At 41.6% G+C, this 22,370-nt stretch overlaps 1 protein-coding gene across 4 annotated transcripts in view; it reads left to right on the top strand.

The window, feature by feature from the left end:
* Positions 1–22,370, top strand: part of Cers6 (ceramide synthase 6) — a 253,140-nt gene that overhangs the window by 77,758 nt on the left and 153,012 nt on the right. For 3 of the 4 annotated variants that reach the window (XR_374464.4, NM_001347161.1, NM_172856.4), the window contains exon 3: positions 8,325–8,455. Coding sequence is in view for 3 of the 4 variants with exons in the window: in NM_001347161.1 (NP_001334090.1) it covers positions 8,325–8,455 (131 nt within the window). In the remaining variant the exon portion in view is untranslated. The other variant, XM_017318074.1, reaches the window with a different exon arrangement.

The following is a 22,370-nucleotide window of genomic DNA, read 5'->3' on the forward strand; positions in this document are numbered from 1 at the left end:
TACAAAGTGAGTTCCAGGACAGCCAGGGCTACACAGAGAAACTCTGTCTCGAAAAACCAAAAAAAAAAAAAAAAAAAAAAAAGCTCACAGGCCACAGAAACAGAAGTGCAGTGGGGACAGGGTCCTTCCTGCCTTCATCTGCACCCAGGAGGTGGGGCTGTTCCGAAGCCCTTTATGCACTGGTCTTGCCAGGAGAGAGCTGGTTTCCCAAGAGTGCCAACACAGGCTTACAGACTCACAGGAGGAAGAAGCTCCAGCCAGAGACAGCAAGAACATCTAACACCAGAGATTACCAGATGGTGAAAGGCAAATGCAGAATCTTAACCTACAGAAACTAAGATTATTTGGCATCATCAGAACCCATTACTCCTACCACAGCAAGTTCTGGACATCCCAACACACTGGAAAAGCAAGATTTGGATTTAAAATCATATCTCATGATGCTGATAGAGGATTTTAAGAAGGACAAAAATAACTCCTTTAAAGAAATACAGGAGAACACAGGTAAACAGGTAGAAGCCCTTAAAGAGGAAACACAAAAATCCCTTAAAGAATTACAGAAAAACCACAATCAAACAGATGAAGGAATTGAACAAAACCATCTAGGATCGAAAAATGGAATCACAAAGGGAGACAATGCCTAGAGATTGAAAACCTAGGAAAGAGTTCAGGAGTCTTAGATACATGCATAACCAACAGAATACAAGAGATAAAAGAGAGAATCACGAGTGCAGAAGATACCATAGAAAACATTGACACAACAATCAAGGAAAATACAAAATGCAAAAAGATCCTAACCCAAAACAGCCAGGAAATCTAGGACACAATAAGAAGACCAAACCTAAGGATAATAGGTATAGAAGAGAGTGAAGATTCCCAACTTGAAGGGACAGTAAATATCTTCAACAAAATTATACAAGAAAACTTCCCTAACCTAAAGAGATCCCCATGAATGTACGAGAAGCCTACAGAACTCCAAATAGACATGACCAGAAAAGAAATTCCTCCCATCACATAATTATTAAAACACCAAATACGTAAAACAAAGAAAGAATATTAAAAGCAGTAAGGGAAAAAGGTCAAGTAACATATAAAGGCATACCGATAAGAATTACACCAAACTTCTTGCCAGAGACTATGAAAGCCAGAAGACCCTGGGCAAATGTCATAAAGACCCTAAGAAAACACAAATGCCAGCCCAGACAACTATACCCAGAAAAACTCTCAATTACCATAGGTGGAGAAACCAAGGTATTCCATAACAAAACGAAATTTACACAATATCTTTCCACTAATCTAGACCTTCAAAGGATAATAAAAGGATAATAAACTCCAACACAAGGAGGAAAACTACACCCAAGAAAAAGCAAAAAAAAAAAAAAAAAAACCTTCTTTCAAAAAGAAGATAACCACATGAACTATGTTCCACCTCTAACAACAAAAATAACAGGAAGCAACAATTACTTTTCTTTAATAACTCTTAATATCAATTGACTCAATTCCCTAATAAAAAGACATAGAGTAACAGACTGGTTACATAAACAGGACCCAACATTTTGCTGCATACAGGAAAACCACCTCAGTGACAAAGACAGGCACTACCTCAGAGTAAACGGCTGGCAAAGAATTTTCCAAGCAAATAGTCCCAAGAAACAAGCTGGAGTAAACATTCTAATATTGAATAAAATTGACTTTTAATGTAAAGTTATCAAAAAAGATAAGGAGGAACACTTCATACCCGTTAAAGTTAAAATCTACCAAAATGAATTCTCAATTCTGAATATCTATGCGCCAAATGCAATGGCACCCAAATTCATAAAAGAAACTTTACTAAAGCTCAAAGCACACATTACACCACATGCAATAATAGTGGGAGACTTCAACACCCCACTCTCATCAATGAACAGATCATGGAAACAGAAACTAAACACAGACACAGTGAAACTAGCAGAAGTTCTGAAACAAATGGATTTAACAGATATCTATAGAACATTGTATCCTAAAACAAAAGGATATACCTTCTACTCAGCACCTCATGGTACCTTCTCCAAAACTGACCATATCATTGGTCACAAAACAGGCCTCAACAGATACAAGAATATTTAAATAATCCCATGCATCCTATCAGATCACCATGGACTAAGACTGATCTTCAGTAACAACATAAATAATAGAAAGCCCACATACACGTGGAAGCTAAACAACACTCTACTCACTGATAACTTAGTCAAGGAAGAAATAAAGAAAGACTTTTTAGAGTTTAATGAAAATGAAGCCACAACATACCCAAAGTTATGGGACACAAAGCATTTCTAAGAGGAAAACTTATAGCCCTGAGTGCCTCCAAAAAGAAAACAGAGAGAGCTTACACTAGCAGCTTGACAGCACACCTGAAAGCTCTAGAGCAAAAAGAAGCAAATTCACCCAAGAGGAGTAGATGCCAGGAAATAATCAAATTCAGGGCTGAAATCAACCAAATAGAAACAAAAAGAACTATACAAAGAATCAACCAAACCAGCAGCTGGTTCTTTGAGAAAAGCAACAGGATAGATAAACCCTTACCCAGGATAACTAGAGGGCACAGAGACAGTGTCTTAATTAACAAAATCAGAAGTGAAAAGGGAGACATGACAACAGAAACTGAGGAAATCCAAAAAATCATCAGATCCTACTGTACAAGCCTATACTCAACAAAACTGGAAAACCTGGATGAAATGGACAATTTTCTGGACAGATACCAGGTACTAAAGTTAAATCAGGATCAGATTAACAATCTAAACAGTCCTATATCCCCTAAAGAAATATAGTCATTAATAGTCTCCCAACCAAAAAAAGCCCAGGAGCAGATGGGTTTAGTGCAGAGTTCTATCAGATCTTCAAAGAAGACCTAATACCAATACTCCTCAAACTATTCCACAAAATAGAAATGGAAGGTACGCTACCCAATTCTTTCTATGAAGCCACAATTATTCTGATACCTAAAACACACAAAGACCCAACAAATTAAGAGAACTTCAGACCAATTTCCCTCATGAGTATTGATGCAAAGATACTCAATAAAATTCTCCCATACCAAATTCATAAACCAAATCAAGTAGGGTTCATCCCAGGGATGCATGATGGTTCATGTATGGAAATCCATCAATGTAATCCACTATAAAAAACAAACACAAAGTAAAAAAAAAAAATATGATCATCTCATTAGATGCTGAGAAAGCATTTGACAAAATTCAACACCCATTCATGATAAAAGTCTTGGGAAGATCAGGAATTCAAGGCCCATACCTAAACATAGTAAAAGCAGTATACAGCAAACCAGTCGCCAACATCAAACTAAATGGAGAGGAGCTTGAAGCAATCCCACTAAAATCAGGGACTAGACAAGGCTGTCTACTCTCTCACTACCTGTTCAATATAGTACTTGAAGTTCTGGCCAGAGCAATTAGACAACAAAAGAAGATCAAAGGAATACAAATTGGAAAGGAAGAAATCAAAATTTCAATATTTGAAGTTGAAATGATTGTATATATAAGTGAGCCTAAAAATTATACCAGAGAACAACTAAACCTGATAAACAACTTCAGCAAAGTAGCTGGATATAAAATTAACTCAAACAAATTAGTGGTCTTCCTCTACACAAAGAATGAACAGGTGAGAAAGAAATTAGGGAAACAGCACCCTTCACAATAGTCACAAATAATATAAAATACCTTGGTGTGACTCTTAAGTAAGGAAGTGAAAGATCTGTATGATAAGGACTTCAAGTTTCTGAAGAAAGAAATTGAAGGATATCTCAGAAGATGGAAAGATCTCCCATGCTCATGGATTGGTAGGATTAATATAGTAAAAATGGCTATCTTGCTGAAAATAGTCTACAGATTCAATGCAGTCCCCATCAAATTTTCAACTCAGTTCTTCACTGAATTATTAAGAGCAATTTGCAAATTCATCTGGAATAACAAAAAACCTAGGAGAGTTAAAAACTATTCTGAACAATAAAAGAACCTCTGGTGGAATCACCATCCCTGACCTCAAGCTATACTACAGCGCATTTGTAATAAAAACTGCATGGTATTGTTATAATCATAGGCAGGTAGATCAATGGAATAGAGTTTAAGACTCAGAAATGAACCCAAACACCTAAGGCCACTTGATCTTTGACAACGGAGCCAAAACCATCCAGTGGAAAAAAGACAGCATTTTCTACAAATGGTTTTGGCTCAACTGGGACTTATGTAGAAGAATGCAAATCAATCCATTTTTATCTCCTTGTACAAAGCTCAAGTCTAAGTGGATCAAAGACCTCCACATAAAACCAGAGACACTGAAATTTATAGAGGAGAAAGTGGGGAAGAGCCTCAAACATATGGACTCAGGGGAAAAATTCCTGAACAGAACCCCAATGGCTTGTGCTATAAGATCAAGAATCTACAAATGGGACCTCATAAAATTGCAAACCTTTTATAAGGCAAAGGACACTGCCAATAAGGCACAAAGGCCACCAGTAGATTGTGAAAATATCTTTGCCAATCTTAAATCTGATAGAGGGCTAGCATCCAATGTATACAAAGAACTCAAGAAGTTAGACTCCAAAGAACCAAATAACCCTATTAAAAATGGGGTACTGAGCACATGGTCCCCAGTGAAGGAGCTAGAGAAAGTACCCAAGGAACTGAAAGGGTTTACAGCCCCATAGGAAGAACAACAATATGAACCAACCAGTACCTCCCGAGCTCCCAGGGACTAAACCACCAACCAAAGAATACACATGGTGGGACTCATAGCTTCAACTGCTTATGTAGCAGAGGGTTGGTCATCAATGGTAGGAGAGCCCCTTGGTCCTGTGAAGGCTCTAATCTCCAGTATAGGGGAATTCCACGGCCAGGAAGTGGGATTGGGTGGGTTGGTGATCGGGGGAAGGGGGTTGGCGTAGGGTGTTTTCGGAGGGGAAACCAGGAAAGGGGATAAAATACAAAATGTAAATAAAGAAAATATCTAATTAAAAAAGAATTGGTACGATCTCATTACTGATACCAAAATGTTTATTTGGACTTATCTTCGTTTGTGATATAAACAACCTAATTCTTGTCATCAAAGTTCTTGTCACATAGAACTATAAATACCTCAGTGTAACACTTAACACAGCCGTGGATGATAGACCAGGGTGAGGTCTCAATGGGGAGGAGATGAACTATGGTGTTGGGACCTAGGGTAACCATTTAGAATGTTAGAGTATTACTGCCCACAGAATTCCACTATATATTCAAAATACACAAAGGTTTTGAATCTATCAAAACCCCAAAAGTATGAAAGTGTATGTATAACCATAATTTCTAGGGAAATTACAGGAAAGATTGAATTCAGATGTATCTTTTAGCAAATAGCTGCATTGGGTTTTCCATTTGTTTGTTTGTTTGTTTAAGTGAAGAGTATTGTAAGCCAATTTTAAAAGAAATGATTTAGTGCCAAAAATAACTCTACTATATAATAGAAGAAAATGTTAAATCAGTCTGAAAAAAAAAATCCTTCAACTATGTTAACAAGTCACAGGGGTTAAAGCCAGGTAGTAGAACTGAGTTGACCTCACCTTAAAATGAAGTCTGAATGGTTTTTTTTATATCTTTTAAAAAAAAATAATCTATTTAATGTATGTAAGTACACTTCATATGATTACAAATGGTTGTGAACCACCATGCTGTTGCTAGGAATTGAACCCAGGACCTCTAAAAGAGCAATCAGTGATCTTAACCACTGAGCCATCTCTCCAGCCCCTGAATGATTTTAAACACATAAACAAGATGTCTCTCTCAAGACAAAGGGAAAGTCAAAGCTATGCTGAGAATCTACCTTTTGTGTATCGGAATGAAAAGATGAAGATATTCTGTTGGGTTGAGAAGACTCCTGGACGTGTTTATTCTTTCTTTTGAGGTATAAATTAATAAAGTTAGTAAAATTTCAATATAAAAAGTTACAGAAGCACAGACCCCTTAAATCTACAATTCCCAGTCTAAGGAATAGGTCCTACCATTTACTGTAACATGCAGAACTTAGTGCTGTAGTATCTCAGAAGTTTGGATGCTACCAGAGTGTCATTAGCAGAACAGGCTAGGAAGTTGGAGTTTATTTTTACACTTCACAACAGAGATGCTGTGTTCTGAGCCGACGTGGAACCCATCCAAGACAAATTATAAAGGGGAAAACCCCAGGTCCAGAGCAAAGTCCACAGTCTATAGTAATTTGTGTGTCTGGGGGAAGGTAAAAGAGTATTCCATTGTGTTTATGTAACATAACCCTGGCAACAAAAATGATTTAATGGTGGTGTTTTCCTGTCAAAGGAAGGAGGACTAAGTTAACAGGGTTAATGTTGATGCTTCACTGTTTTCAATTTGTGAACCTTGGAGTTCTCCCCAACCCCTGACACACACACACACACACACACACACACACACACACACACACACACACTACTAGTGAACCCAGAAATAAAAAAGATCTTTCTCTTGTCCCCCAAGGCCCTGCCTCCTTCCTGAGCGTGTTTTGTTTGTTTATTTTATTGGTTTTAGGTTGTTGTTTTGTTTGTTTGTTTTGTTTTTGCCTGTTTATGGTTGCTGCTAGAGATGGTGTTATTTTTCTTCAACGGTGTAGCCATTGGAGGTGCTAGTTAGGATAGAGGAATTGGGAGGGAAAATAAAGAAGACAGTAGAGAATGGTGGGGTGAATATAATCACAATATATTATATATATTGTATGAGACTGTCAAAAATAGTGATAAAAATATTCATTTCAACAGGATGGTAATATAACCAATATATATTATAGGCAGTGACTCCCCTTGCCTCTCTCATATTTTCAATTAAGAAAGACATAAAAGGAGATTTATATTCTCTTGTTACTACTGAAAGGAACCCAGACACATGCCCAGCTGAACGCCTGGAATTGTGTTTGTAGAGCATTTCGTAACTGCATGTCATTTGCTTTGCTTTCGGGGTATGTATGTGTCTATCTCCTGTCTCAAGTAGTTCAGGCCACCATGGCAGACGGCTAGAGACAAGGGACTTAAGCAACAGGCATTTATTTACCTTTCACAGTTCTAAAGTCTGGAAGTGTGCAATCTGGGTGCCAGGAGTATACATTTCTTAGGTGTTTGGAGGGGAAGGAGAGAGCAAGGGAAGGAGTAGAGGACAAGGTTGGGGCACAGGCAGTGGAGGCTGGGGCAGCAATCAGATCCCACTAGAAGAGCTCTGCCCTTGTGACCTGGTCTCTTCTCAAAGGCTTCATTCCACACTCCGCACTCTGGTGAAAGATGAGCTGCTGTGGGAGATGCAGGCCCCCTTTGCTGCTGAGATGCTTTTCCACCCTGTATGTGCGTTCTGTTGCAGCCTGGTCAGAGGCTCTTCTCTCTCCTTCCTGGGTTTTCCCCCCTCTGATCATTAAAGCCAACAATAAGTAAGAGGATGGAGCTCTCTTGGCTGGTTTTATTCAGTAGGTTCCTCTCTTGTGATTGTCAGCAAGAGGTTCTTGACAGATAACCGACCCTCAGTTTAACATATATTTTTACAGTCTTTGCCACAGTCCCCTGTATGTTGATAAACCGTGCTTGTTTATATGGATAAAGAGACCAAGCCTCTGAGAGGCTAAGTGGGGCGAGCAACTGGGTCTGTGCCTATGGCCAAGACAATCGTGTCTTTTCCATCATACAAGTTCCCGTAGGTAATATGGAGTGTTAGTAGGACTAGATGCATGCTGAAGTGAAAGGAATGACAAAGGATGCCAAGGAAAGGAATATGTGGAAGGAAGAGGAGAGATGTTTGTGGTACTACAAGTGACACCTTAGCAGGTGCATTTTGGGATTTTCTGTGGGTTGGGTTTTTTTTTTTTTTTTGTCTTTGTTTTTGTTTTGTTTTTTTGTGTTTTCACCATTACCTGTTTATTAGATATGTTGATAAACTTTTCTCCCTAAGACAGTGAACCACTTGATGGATGTCTCTGTAAATTCTGCCCTTGAAGACCAATGGAGCTGACTCAGCCAGCTGGCTGGTTCACCCTTTCTTGGTTGCTGGTTGCTTCATAAGAAGTATTTGCTGATAAGAAAAAGAATGCAGGCGTTGGGGCAAGATTCTTGTTTGTCTATCTTGTTTCATAATGAGTTATCCAGGAGCGATCTTTGTTCCTGCCTGGAGTGGATAGACTAGATTCGCAGTCACAGATATTGAAATGCCAGCTGTAGAAAATAGAGGGAAAATCCAACCGTAGGTAAGGTCAGCCCTGTACATGGAGTAAGTAAAAACGGGTGAAAATGGTTTCTCTGGTGCCTTGCTTCACAGCATCCTGATGAAAAGAGATTAGAAGGGCTCTCCAAGCAGCTGGACTGGGATGTTCGGAGCATTCAACGCTGGTTTCGACAAAGACGCAACCAGGAGAAACCCAGCACTCTGACCAGGTTCTGTGAGAGCATGTAAGTCCATGTTGCCTCCCCTCCCCTGCCCTCCCCCAAGTTTTTAAAGGAAACCTGCCTCATTCTTTATGCCAACCCAGACGTGGAACACAACAAATATTGGCAGATACTGACACCCTTATGAAGCATGACACCTGGTGGGAAAATGGACCAGGAAAACCTGAGGGAGGGAACAGTAGTTTGTAAGGGTTTGGGATTTCCAGTGTGGATCCAATAAATAAAGTTAACTTCCTAATGTAACTTCAAGGAGACAGATTCGAAGGCCTGTCATGGTGTTTTCTACCAGCCATCTTGGAAATCCAGCATTCAAAGGCACAGAATGCTTCCACAGTTTGAATTGAATAGGCAGAATTTTATCAAGACCAATTTCCTACTAATAAAAACTAAGATTTTTAGGATAATGCTAATCAAGGGGTAATAACAAAGCCCTATATTCCTAGAGATTTAAGAAATAGCTATATTCTATTTCTGGATGCATTTTAATGAGGCATTGCCTGACAGTAAGGGATATAATGAAAGTCTCTTCTGTTTGCAAATTTTGAATTTCATGGCTTATAGACTGCATGCTAATAAAGCTGTTAAAAGTAATAAAAGGCAGTGGCAGGCAGAGGGCTCTCTGGGTAATCTGAATTGAGACGCTGGGCACTCGTGTAAAAGCTGGGATCCAGAATGCATCTGTAATCCTGGCATAGGGGAGGCAGATCTTGGAGTGCAGTGGCCAAGTCGTCTAGACAAATGGGTGAGTTCCAGGGTCTTCCAACAGGAAGACCCTATTTCAAAAAACTAGGGTGAGAAGTGATGGAAGACGTCACTGTCCAGACATCAACTTCTGTCCTCCATGTGCAGGAACAAGCGCACAGACCATACAAAGACTGTCACACACATGCACATGCACACGCACGCACACGCACACGCACCCTATCTTTAGATGGTGATACTGGACACACTTAGGGAAATCAGGGGAAGATCTTGTCATTATGTACATACCCAGCTGAAGGTGAGACAAGCCCTGTGTGCTCTTCGTCTTAGGAATGTGGCCATGGCTGTCTGTCCAGCCCTTTCTCTAAGGAGCTTAGGCCTGACACTTATTATTTCAACAGTAACATCAATGAAAGCAGCCCTTAGCCATGGCCCTTTCTATTTTGAACTCAAGTTGCATTCGCCATTTCAGGTTTATCTTTCTATTAGTCAAAAGAAAGTATTTTGACATTGCATGATGAAGACTGAGGGAGTGAATGAGATGCAGAGCCATAGCATAAGTCCCTGCAGCTGGGTAGATGTGAAGAGATGGGATCATCAGGAGGGTAGGATATTTATAAAATCTTGGGTGTGTGTGTGTGTGTGTGTGTGTGTGTGTGTGTGTGTGTGTGGCAGCTAAGGAGATACAATCTGTGAAACACTTCTTATCCATAAGCTCAGTACTGGTTCCTGGCAGGATTTATGCATCCAGGGCTCCAATCACCAGCTGGAATGGCTTCCTGATTTGGTCTTACCCTGTCTCCAAAGACGCCGAGCTCTATCACTAAGCCATGAGTCTCAGCAAGAGTCAGGTTGGACTGTGGCCCGTGCTCTCTCTTCCTGGGCCAGCTCTGGTAGCACAGTGCAGCCTCCTCTACAACTGGTCTTATAATAGTTTTTTTTATTTTTAAACACAAATGTGTACAGGCATCAGTCACCCAGGGATCTTGTTAAGATACAGTTTGATTCCCTACGTGTGCATAGGCAGCTGGGATTCTGCAGCTTCAACAGGCTCACAGTGGCCCTTGATGCTGCAGGCCCACAGACTACATTTTAAGTAGTGATCACCACTAGACTCATTGTGTGTCTCTTTCCTTAAATTCACTTAGTCTTTACCTGTGTACCCAGGGAGTTGTCATGTTACCTTTACTTAGAAATGTTTCTAAATGAGGGCTAGAGGTGTGGTAGTGTGCAGGCACAATGGAGAAGGGGAAGTGTATGGTATAGAGCTCTTGTGCCTGTGTCAGACAGATAAGACCTGAATATGTATGCATAGGTCCACGTGCTATGGACAGTCGGGAGCTAAAGATCTAAACAGAAAGATCAGCTCTTGAAGGTCTATAAGCCTTTCTGGGATGACCACTGGGTCACTGCTAACACTAGGTCCATGTGTATAACTCAGTTTTGATGTGCTCTTACTGGACACTACTCTTGACTTCTGGGTTGGTAGTAGATCTCTATTTCCAGGGACTGTTCGCCTGTTTACTCAAGAGTTTCTCCTGTGGATTCTAATGCTTGTCTTCTCCAGATTAGTCTCAGGCTTCTTTCTTTCCTTACCCTCCCTTAGTCTCTCCAGAAATGATTTCTTCTCAAGAACTGCTTCCCAAGCCATGTGTGTCCAGTGCAGATATTTCTACCAAGGATTCGTTCTGCTCTCTGCAGCATCTTGTGTTGCTACTCTAACTCCCAAAACATCATTTTAAAATATTCCATCCACACAGCCTGTCACTTTAAAACTTGGATGATTTTTCTACAACTGGAGCTTGAGTACTAGACTTCTTATCTTGACAGCCAGAGTCTGGCCTTAGCCATGCTGGAGGTCAGTTCTTCCACGGGGTTGGGCTTTTACTGCCAGGGCTAACTCACAAGTCATGTGTAATACTTTTAGCCTAGAACGCCCAGTAATTCTGGTTGCACTCTGTCTGTCCCCTACCAATTCCTCAATTCCTAGGCACAGACAAAATTCCCAAGCCTGGCTTATGAGTCTGGACTGAGCAGTATGGCCTGACTCACGGGACTGGACGGAGCATGACTCCTTTCAAATCCTCAGAGCACTTACTGCAATTGTTGATGTTTGAAATGGAATCTTCTCCTGCTTTGTGTGATAACAACTATTCTTAATCTCTTCATTGTATCATGACTGCCAAGGAGTACAGGATCACACACATTCTTCCCAGCTTTTCCCATAACACAAAGACTCTACCAAATATTTGTATACTGATCATGGCTTAAAATGGCATTGTTTTGGAAGGAGTTGCTGGTTTCTCAGTTACCACATGTGTCCACAACCAAAGAATGCTAGTTACATACCAGCCTAGTGTAAATACTTTTCAGGAAAATTTTCTGACTCTGGGAAGTTGGATGAAAATTTCAAAGACAAACTCTAAGATCTGGATGTATAGTATAAGCCTATAGATCCAGTTAGTCCTGAGGCTGATGTGAGAGCATTCATAGCCCAGGCAATACAGTGAGATCCCCATCTCAACCAAAACAAAAAATTCAAAGGAAACAATGACATGGTGGAGAACATAGAATACTATGAGGGATAAAGTAGAATTACATGATTATTTTTAATCTGTTAAAAAAAAAAAAACCCAGATCTAGAAGAATAGTGAAACCAGTGAAGGTATCCTGTTTGTTTGTTTTTGTTGTTAGCAACTCAGCACAAACTAGAGTCACTGGACGATGGAATCTCAAGGAATTGCTTCAATCAGACAGACTGTGGGCATGTCTGTAGGGCATTTTATTGGTTAATGGTTGATTGGGGGAGGGTCCAGCCCACTGTGGGCAGTGCCACCCTTGGACAGGTAGTCCTGAGTTATGTACAAAAGCAGGTGGATCCATCCACGGAGATCAAATCACTAAGGAACATTCATTCACGGCCATTGTGCTGGATAGTTTTATGTCAATTTGATACCACATAGAGTGATCTGAGAGGAGGGAATCCCAATTGAGAAAATGCCTCCTTAAGATCTGAGTGTGGGCAAGCCTGTAGTATTTTTTAAAATTAATGATTGATGGAAGGCCCCAGCCCATTGTGGCTGATGGCCCTGGGTTTTATAAGAAAGCAGGCTGAGCAAGCCATGACGAGCAAGCCAGTAAGCAGCACTCTTCCATAGCTTCTGCGTTAGCTGCTGTCTCTAGATTGCTGCATTCTGAGTTCCTGACTTGATTTCCTTTGGTGATAAACTGTGATGTGGAATTTAAGCCAAACAAAGCCTTTCCTCCCCAGGTTGCTTTGGTCATGGTCATCACAGCAGCCCTTACTAAGTCAATCTCTGATTTAGTTCCTGCCTCCAAGTTTTCGTCTTGACTTTCCCTGGTGTTGAATTGTGATTGGGAAGGGTAAGCAATATTAACCCCTTCCTGTCCAAATTGCTTTGGTCAGTATTTTAGCTTAGTAACAGAAAGCAAATTAAAACAAATGGGTATCATAAACATGGGGTATTTCTGTAATAGACATGACTGCTCTTGGGAGGAAGCTATTCTGTGTGACCTTGGAAGATAATGCAGAGAAATGCAAATCATAACAATCCAGCTTGTTAAGTTTCACAGAGAAGTTTGAAAATCAGTTCCTCACGGACTCTTATTTTGCCGCCCAAGTGCTGTGTTTAAATTAAGAATCTGGTTGTGGTCAGTTGTGACTAAAGAACTATGATTTACAACAGACCAATAGCACTGAGAGTGAAACCTTTGCTTTAGTGAAACATTTGTGCTGGTTAGCTGGGATCTATGATTAACAAGAGATTAACATTACTGAGGTGAAATCTGGCAAATATTTCCTCAGAACCATTACACAGAAGCTATGGTCCAGTGGGGAGCCAAGGCTGCATGTCAAGTTGGTATTGGAACTTGGGAATGTGTCCCCACATGTCTCCCGCGTGACACTGGTTTTGAAGGAATGAAGGAGTCAGAGGGAGTAGCTGAGGCTTGGCACCATGCAGGGTTTGAATCCCTGCGGAGAGGCCAAGAGGCCTTTGGTGAACTTAAAGCCTCAATTGCAGTGGAGACCCAGGAATTTAAAGGCTAATAATAAAGAAAGGCTAAAACTTGGCACCCTAAGAAGCCAGGAGACCACTGATGAGTGTATAACCTCAACTGCAATAGAGAGTATCGTTTTGGAGATTCTGGGATGATGAGATGATTGCCAGGGATAACCGCCCTGTAGAACGAGCCAGCCTGAGCCTACAAGACAAGTCAGTGTGCTGAAAATTGCAAATCTGGAGAAATTGAGGTAGCTCTAAGGCAGTGAGACCCCAGAAGATCTTGAGTGAGTCCTAAACACCTGAACTCTTTACACGTTTGACTTTGGTTGTTCTTTGATCTGATTGTAATTGTGCCCTTTCTCTTCCCTTTTAGAACTAGAAAGTATAACTTGTTTTTGCAGGAGCCCATAGTTAAGAGACTGGATACTTTAATTAAGATAACTTGGACTTATAAAGTGTTAAAAAATGTAGACTATGGGATTTAAAAAGCTGGATTGTGTTTTACATTATAATATTAGCATAAGATATGAGGGACGAATGACAAAGGAAAAGTTGTGGGTTTGTGTGTTGAGTTGACCAGGAATCAGTTGTGTTGGTTAGTTTTTTCAACATGGCACAAACTAGAGTCTCCTAGGAAGAAGTAACGTCAGTTGAGGAATTGCCCTCTCAGATTGTCTTGTAGTCAGGTGTGTGGGACATTGTATTAGTTACTGGTTGTGGGACATTGTATTAGTTACTGGTTGTGGGACATTGTATTAGTTACTGGCTGGTTTGGAAGGGTCCAACCAACTGAGGTCAGTGCCACTGCTGGGCTGAACAGTACGTGGCAAGAACTACTGTGCCCTCCACTTCCCTTCTGGTCTCCAAGTGCCTGCCTGTCTTCCCTTCATGATGGAATGGAAAGAATGAGCCAAACAAACCCGTTTTTTTGTTTTTTTGTTTTTTTTGCTCACGTTGCTTTTGTTCAGTATTTTGTGTGAGCAATAGAAATATTTTACTATCATCTAGTGGACTTTTTAAATGGATGTGTAGGTCTTAGTCCAGGGTGTTTGGACATGTTAATTTTAGAATTCGTGTCCCAAGCACAGTAACATTTTCATTCATCTCTCTTCCCTAGTATGTCTCCTTACAAAACAAAAAACAAAAAACCAAAAACAACAACAAAACAAAACAAAAAGGTTGTCTGCTATTCAGAAGAACTAAGATCACATTAGAAAGCTAGAGAACACAGATTTGCTGTGTGTGTGTATTTTTTTCTGTTATATTACCTTCTATTTAAGACAATATGGACTCCCTCCAGATGCCATGAAGTACATTTACCAGCACATGTCGGGGGTTAAATATCTTTTATACCTTTTATTTAAGCAGGATGTAATTGATTGAAAGGGTGAACTTGCTGTGTGATAACCTTAAAATGGAGTGTGAAAAATAATCCTGCATCAAAGATTAGTAATAACAATTACTCTAACTGAACTTTTCCCCTCACAGCTTTGAAGAACAGAACCTTAGGTTCTAGAAACTGACACTTGAGGTTCCCATTAGGAATTCTATCTCAGAACTGATATGGATTAAAATCATTCCAAATGCCCCTGTTTCTGGATACCACTCTGGAGTGGCAGAGCCTTGCTTCTACAAAGAAGCCCTGCGGTTGTCTCAATATGTGATTCCACTGGATTTGGGAGAACTTGCCAGTGACAATGAGGGCCTAATCAGTTGCCTTCACGCCATCAGTTTGCCCACTGTGAGTGAAATTGCTGCTTTATTTGGATAAATGAACAGTGCTGTCTGGGGACCTGAAAGAGGAAATGGAACCAGTAATTGGGGTGGAGGAACAGTAGTCAGATTGCACAGGAAACAGGTAGTCAATCTCTTCAATTCTTTAATTTGAGATCATTCAAGTACATCATGTTCTAAGTGCCTTTACCAAATTTTCATAACCACATATTTGTTTGCTAACAAACACACACCTCAACAAAATATATGTGAACTATTTCCATATCTCTCTCAATCTGGGAAGAAGCAAATTTTACCAAGGGTGGGGGTTGGGGGGACAGAGTTGCTTTTTTATCCTATCATGCAGTGAACATCCTGAAACTGGCATTTTTTTACTTTGTTATATAGGGTCTTGTGAAGCTAATGCTGGCTTTGAATAATGAATGTAGTTATTTTTATTTTTTGTGGCTAGTGGTAGTGTTGCTGTGTATAAAGGTGTGTATATGTATAGACCGCAGAGAATACTTTGCCAATGAAGAGAGGGTCTTTTTCATTGACCTAGAGCTCATTGAATAGGTTAGACAGGGTCTGCCTTTTTCTGCTTCCCCACTGTTAGAATTACAACCATGAACTACCATGCTCAGCTTTTTTTACATGGATGCTAGACATCCAAACTCAGGATCTCAAGGATTTTGCCAACTGAAGTGTCTAGCCAGCCCATTCAATACAGGTTTTGTTTGGTCAGTTGGTTCATTTAGTTGGGTTTTGGACACAGGGGTTCTTCTTTTTTGTTAAAGAGAAGGAATGAGAAATTGTTATGGTCTATAACAATGACATCTTCATCTTCTTTCTTTCAGTATGGGATGTGTAGTCAGCAGTGTTTCAATACTGATCCTGAGTCTAAACAAAATATGATAAGGCATAGAATTCAACTGGTTTTTTTGCTTTTATGGTGGTAGAAGTGACTGTTCACAGATATGAAACGGTCGCTGGGCAGCTCAGTCCCATCATCCAAAGCACACGAACACCCAATATTTCTCAGTGCATATTTTATACTACTCTTCAACACTGTTGTTGTAAATACTTTATAACATATAGGTTGTATTCAGGTCAGTTTTAGTGTTGGGGCAGAAGTGGGCAGACTCTTACGTACATAGCTAGAATGTAAATACTTAAGAGCATGATAGATTTTGTTGTAATAACATCTCTGCCATTGTGGCTCAAGAGTAGCTGGAGACGATACAAATGGAAAAAGCTGGCCCTTCCAAGAACATGTCTTTTACTGAGATTGAAATGTGAATATATCATTTTCATATTATGAAATACTAGGTTTTTAAACCCTTTCAGCCATTACAAAATGTAAAACTCTTCTAAGCTCTTGGACTATACTGAAACAAGACAGCTGGTGTATCTAGCCCAGTAGCCCATTGTTTGCTGTGCTCTGCCTTAGGGTTGTAAAACTATACTGGTATTTTGTTTGGCATTCTCCAGACAGGTAATGTGGTTCCCCAATGTACGGCACTTCCCAGAGGCTCCCTACCATAGGAACATCAGGACCTATCTGGAATAGGATGCCAGTTACCAGTATTCCTGGCTCATGGTGTCTTGAGGGTACTTAGCTGTGTTTAGCCCAACCTAACAACTGTTGAAGCTGTGATTGTTTCCCTACTCTCATGGTGGAAGATATGAAGACCTATAGGGTGGCCTATTGGCAGTGTACCCTTCTACTTAGACTCTCATTTTAAGCCTTGCTCCTTCTTTATATCCTAGCCCTGTGGTCTGCGGTACAGCACTCGGGCTTTCTTCTTAGTCCATCACATTCTCCTTGTCATCTGGCTGTGGCTCTCACTCAGTGGCTAATTGCAGCAAAACAAACTTCTGTTAAAAATACTGAACAAGGCATGCACCTTGGTCAGCTGGCAGCATGTTCAGTGTGTTTGTGCTCTGCTTATATTTGGTCCACTGGTTTCCCTTTAGACTTTAAATTAGTAACAGTCTTTTTTGATAAAAATTTTCAAATAGTTGTGTCCAACATGGAAATGGATGAAGACAAAGAAGAGGAATAATCAAATTTATTAAAGCTAATATTCATAATGAATGTTTGCCTGCCAGCCATTTTGTCCTTTTGTTTTTATCTTTTAAAATATATAAATTTATGTCTGATTTAGATTAGTCCTGCAGTCAGGACAATCGATTTTGGTCATGAAGCACTTGTAAAAGCATAGATAGCATTCATTAAAAATTAGGAGAAGTTACTCAAAAGCCTATTGTCCAGAAATAAGTATTTATCATTTAATGCCTCCATAGTATCATAGTTCATACATGTACCTCCACAAATGTACATGTACAAGCAGTGCTGTGTTTGTGTGGGTTTGATAGATTGGTACCTACAGATAGATGGTAAGGAAAAAGGGAGAGGGATGGGCTGTCTGCAGGCCAACTCTCCATCCTTACTTCTTCCTCTGCATCTGCATGCTGTACTTGTGTTACCATTAACCATGCTTGAGTTAGTGTCTCTGTGGAACTTGCCTTGTCAGACTGCCTGAAGAAGGCTGTGGTAACCCCATGCTCTTTGTCATCGGGATCTGTGAATCATCTACCTCTGAGTGTGCTATGGTCAGTTGTGTGTTGATATGGTGCGCTTGTCTCTACAAATGGTACACAATGTAAAGTCGCATGACAGAACAAAATAACATAAGGCATAATAACATCTTATCAACAATATGTTGAAAAAAATGTAGACACTGAATAAAAATACCAGCGCAGTTTCTCACATGTTAACTGATTAAGAAATAATCAACTACTGTAATAACTATGACACTTTTTCTTGGAAAAGTCCTTGAGTTCTCTTGTTGATGTTGGCATTTTGGTATGCCTGAACTGCTGTTAAGGAAATACCACAGATTGAGTGGGTTGAACAGAAATTATTTTCGTAGTCTTGGAGGCCAGAAGTCTGAGGTCAAGATCCTCTGAGGCTGGTTTCTTCTAAATCTTCCCTTGGCCTCTACTTTGAGGAATTTGTGTCTTTTCAAAAGGATACAAATTAAACCAAGCAGGGTCCTACCTGTCTGGGTCCTTTTAGCCTTCGCTTTCTCCTTAAATGCTATCTACAGAGTGATGCACACCAGAAGCTTGAGCGTCAACGACAAATGGAGGAGGCCCACTGGTCAGAGTGAAACAGCGTAGGAAAGGTCACAGACTGGGAGCTACTGGGAGGTGACCAAAGGAGGATAACTGAGATCAGAAGGCCAATTCCAACATCTGGTGGATATGACATGTGTGTGCGGCTGGGTTCATTTGGGCTTGTGCGCGTGTGTCTTTCTGAGCCACTCTGCTCTGCACAGTGCAAATTGCTGCCCCCATGTAGTGTATTGGGCAGAGGAAGTCATATACAAGCAGATAGGAAATTCATGTCAGCGTTCACATGGGAAGACATTGTATCTCACAGGCCCCACAGAGAAGCTGATGGAATGAGCCATGGAGCCAGGCAGTCTGAATCCATGCCTTCTCTTAAATAAAACCCTGTGGGATGTTTAGGAAAAGTGCTTGGCAACCCTGAGCCTATTTATGTATAAAATGTGTGTTTTAATAGTGGCTACCCCAGACAGCTGAGTTCATCTGTAAAGAGGTATGCTGTCCCTGATGAGTGTAGTGAGTGTGAGTTCCTTTAGTGTTACCTGTTTTCTGGCATCAGTAAAGCTGAGAGAACGTGTGAAGTAGCAAATAGCTGGCACTCTTTTCCACAGCCTGCCCTCGGCAGTGGGCTCCTTCAGCACCACAGCTACCTCACTTAAAAGAGGTAGCACTGGTGATGTTGCTTGTGAAGAAAGATGCAAGGAGATTCGAGGACAGCAGGCTTTCGGCTTACAAAGAATCTCTTGTATTCTGTGCAATCCAAGGAGGCAGAATCCACATGATTCTGCAGAACTGTCGACTGTGGCATTCACACTCACTCTCTCTCTCTCTCTCTCTCTCTCTCTCTCTCTCTCTCACACACACACACACACACACACACACACGCACACACACATGAGAAAGAAGAAAAAAGATACACTACCAGTGTGAGAGCAGAATCTCGGCCCCATTGGCTTTCTGCTATGCAAGGATGTGACAGAAGTGGATGAACAACGGTGTCCTACTTCAGCAGGGAGCGATGCCTGCTGTGTGCGCAGAAGCCAGGGCTTTTGAAGCACCACATGAGAAATGTCAGAACATGCAGTGAATCTCTTTGAACCATAGAGGTTTAAAATCTGCCCAAGTGATTCTGAGAAGATACAGTTTGACTCTACCAGGAGGGAGGGAGGGAGGAGAAAAGCCTGGTGCCCAGTGGCTTTCGCCTAGGTAAAGCCTCCTCTGCTATGGCAGGGCAGTCTGAGCAGCTTTAGCAGGTCAGCATGGCGCCTGGAGACAGGTGCTCGCTGTTTAGTGTGATCATTATCAGTTCTAAGGGCTTAAGGGAGCAATGTTCTTGAACGAGTTCGAGGGTAGAAGTCAGATGCAAGTGGTTCTTGTTCTCCCTCAATTTGTGCTACCTTGGTGAATAAGTTCACTCTACCAGATGCTGCTGGTACCAAAGGGCAACAGTAACCTGCTCGTCAGAGGATGCTGCTGGGAACAAATGGGATCGTGTATAGTGTGCATGTCGCTGTATCTCTGTTGCTTTCCACTGGGATCACAAAGCTGAGCAAGCAAAAATTTCTGAGATGCCAGGCTTCACGGAGGCAATGGATTCTACTTCCTAGCAGAGCCGTTCAGCATCTCGGCTAGGCCGCCATTACCTGGAGAACTTCAGAAGCACCTCCGCCCAGTGCCTCACTGTTGCTTCAGTTGTAGCTGCTCTGAATTTCCTGTCCTAATTTGCCATCAATCTGTTTTAAGCCAGACCTGGTGGCACTTTCTTTGTAAAATGTGGACAGTGCTACTTTTCAGACTTTATTTTATTTGATGTGTATGGGTGTTTTGCCTACACGTACATCTGTTTTCCATGTGTTTGCCTGGTGCTGGGGGTGGGGTGAGGGAGCAGACGCGAACACTGGACGCCCAGGAGCTGGAGTCACAGAGGGTTGCAAGCTGCTCTGACCCACCGAGCCATCTCTCCAGTCCTGTACCACTAACTTGGAATCCCCACCTTTAGGAGGCTGAGTCAGGAGGGCAGTGAATTTAAGGGCGGTGTGACTGGCTACACAGTAAATGTGAAGAGAGCCTGGGCTACGTTGGAACACTGCCTCAAAGCAGCAACAAAACCAAAAACCAAAACAAGAAGAGAGGACCGACTGTGTTTTGAGAAAGGAGGCTCTCTGTGGCTCCTTCTCAGCTTTGCTTTCCCTTCCTTTCCTCCCCCTCCCCAGGGGCAAATGTTGAGTTTTTCAGTGTTTAGTTGCCTTCTGGCGTCATTATCCTCGTGATGACCTTGTAGCAACCCCATTCCTCTTCAAGGGTCAGCCTGGCATCCTTAAAGACCCTTCAGCCATGCTGGTGTGTCTGGTTGTCTTTGGAGTTGGCAAGTAGACCATTAATCCTGGGGTTTGAGCACAGTCCCTAGTCACTTAAGGAGTGAATGTGGGGGTAGTGGGTGGAGGATGGGCACTTCGATGGGAGTAAGAGGGCACACAGCTAGTTCTCAAATAGGAGGATTTGAGCAGAATCCAGATGATTTTAGGGGAGACAGGTTATGTTATTCATGGGCCCTTCCAAATTTAAGTGTGAATAAAAATTTAACTAAAAGAGAATCAGGTGGACCACTTCCACTTTAAATGCAAACTGAACTGTTGGCCAGGTCTACAAAGCTATTGTGATTTGAAAGCATTAAATGTGTTAAAATCTTAAAGTTGGCTGCTTATCTGTGTATGGTATCTTAGCAACTCTTGTTTGATGGAAGGTTGTTTACTGCTCCTTAGACTCAACTGTAGGAGAGTTAGGGGTACTGTTCAGTAGATCTCCTGTGCCGGAGGCTATTGGTGCAGGTGCACACATGCTGGCTTGCGTCATCATTGTCTGGTTAGAGTTAACAGAATTCACATTGAAAAGCACAAGTCTCAGCCCTGTTACCTAATTCATGAAGGTTCTGCTAGTCACAGGTGTAAGGAAATCACATGCTTTTGGGTTTAGCCTCATCTGGCAATTGCTTACTGACGTTGTGGGCACTTTAATGGTCGTCCAGTTCTTGTATCTTGGGAAGAGGAGAGAAGAGATATTCATGGAGCAGGGTGAAGATTCTGCGGTAAGTTTCCTAAACATAAAACATCACCCTTGTGTGAGATGTTAGATATTTTATTTAAAAAGTCCCTCCTACCCATGAAGACACTGGGAGGGAAGTGGCCCGATGCCAGATAGCTCCCAAGTACCGTAGCTTGCACTTGTACCCAGCTCTCTAAATTGTTTCTACTCTATAGTGTTAGGGGTGGCTCAAGAGTTCTGTATGGAATTGTGATCAGAGCAGGCACAGGGAGGAGTGGTGGCGTTAGATGTTGTTTGCTCTCAGCAGATTCTTTCCTCTCATGCCCACGTGATGAGCCTCTACAGCGCTTATGTCTAGCAACCCCCCAGGAAGTTAGCTCTGTAGGGCAGGTGGCTGATGTCCTTCTCATTCTTTGCAGCTATCTCTGCTATTAAATTGCCCTCTGCTATTAGATTGCCTGCATCCTGGGTCCTGGGGTTGTGTGTTATTTACCTTTTCATCTCCACGACGCACTCAGCGCGATGCCTGGCACTTGGTAAGGTTCCAGTCAATATCTCTAGCGTGAGACAGATATTTGGGCTCCAGGAACTGCTTTGAACCTTTGGGGACTAACAAATTGACTTTAATTGGAGAAATCTTAAGAGTTTGTCTTTCAGATGGTTCCAGGGAAGGCTGACTGGGGAAGAAGAGGGAGGGCGTTCTGTCTGAGGAGTGAGTGTGAGGATGGTGGCAGTGGTGGATGGAGGGCTGAGAAAGCACCGGAAGGTGCAGAGGCGACTTTGGGGAGCAGAAATCAGGATGTGCTCGATTGTGCAACTCTAGTGAGCACGGGGATGGATGAGCAAGGACAGACAAAAGGCAGCCGGGCCCTGGTTGACCTGCTCAGCCCGTGTCCTCTCAGTTCCGAGGGCCACCTGCTCTTCTGTTTCAGTGTCCCCACTTGGCCCGCTGTCATAGAAGTGCCATGGTTACTGAGTGTGGCTCACTTAAGGACAGAGTCGGTGTGGTGTTATCTCATAGCAACCCATGAAATATTTTCTTAATAAAACATTTTGCTCATTAAACAAATCTCTCTCTAGTAGACATGCATCAGTAGGGATTTTGAGTAGGTATCTTCCTGGCCTCGTGTGATCTTTCAGCTTCTTCTGAAGTAAAATGGGGCTAGATTAATACATGGAATTGACATTATGTTCCTCCATATCCCAGAATTTACACACTATAGACACTGAAAATCAAACATTGAAAGGTCAAGAAAATAAAACTTAAGTTAAATTGTCATCCTACTATTAGCTGTACCTAT

This window comes from Mus musculus, chromosome 2 (genome assembly GCF_000001635.26).
Source record: "Mus musculus strain C57BL/6J chromosome 2, GRCm38.p6 C57BL/6J".
NCBI lineage: Eukaryota > Metazoa > Chordata > Mammalia > Rodentia > Muridae > Mus > Mus musculus.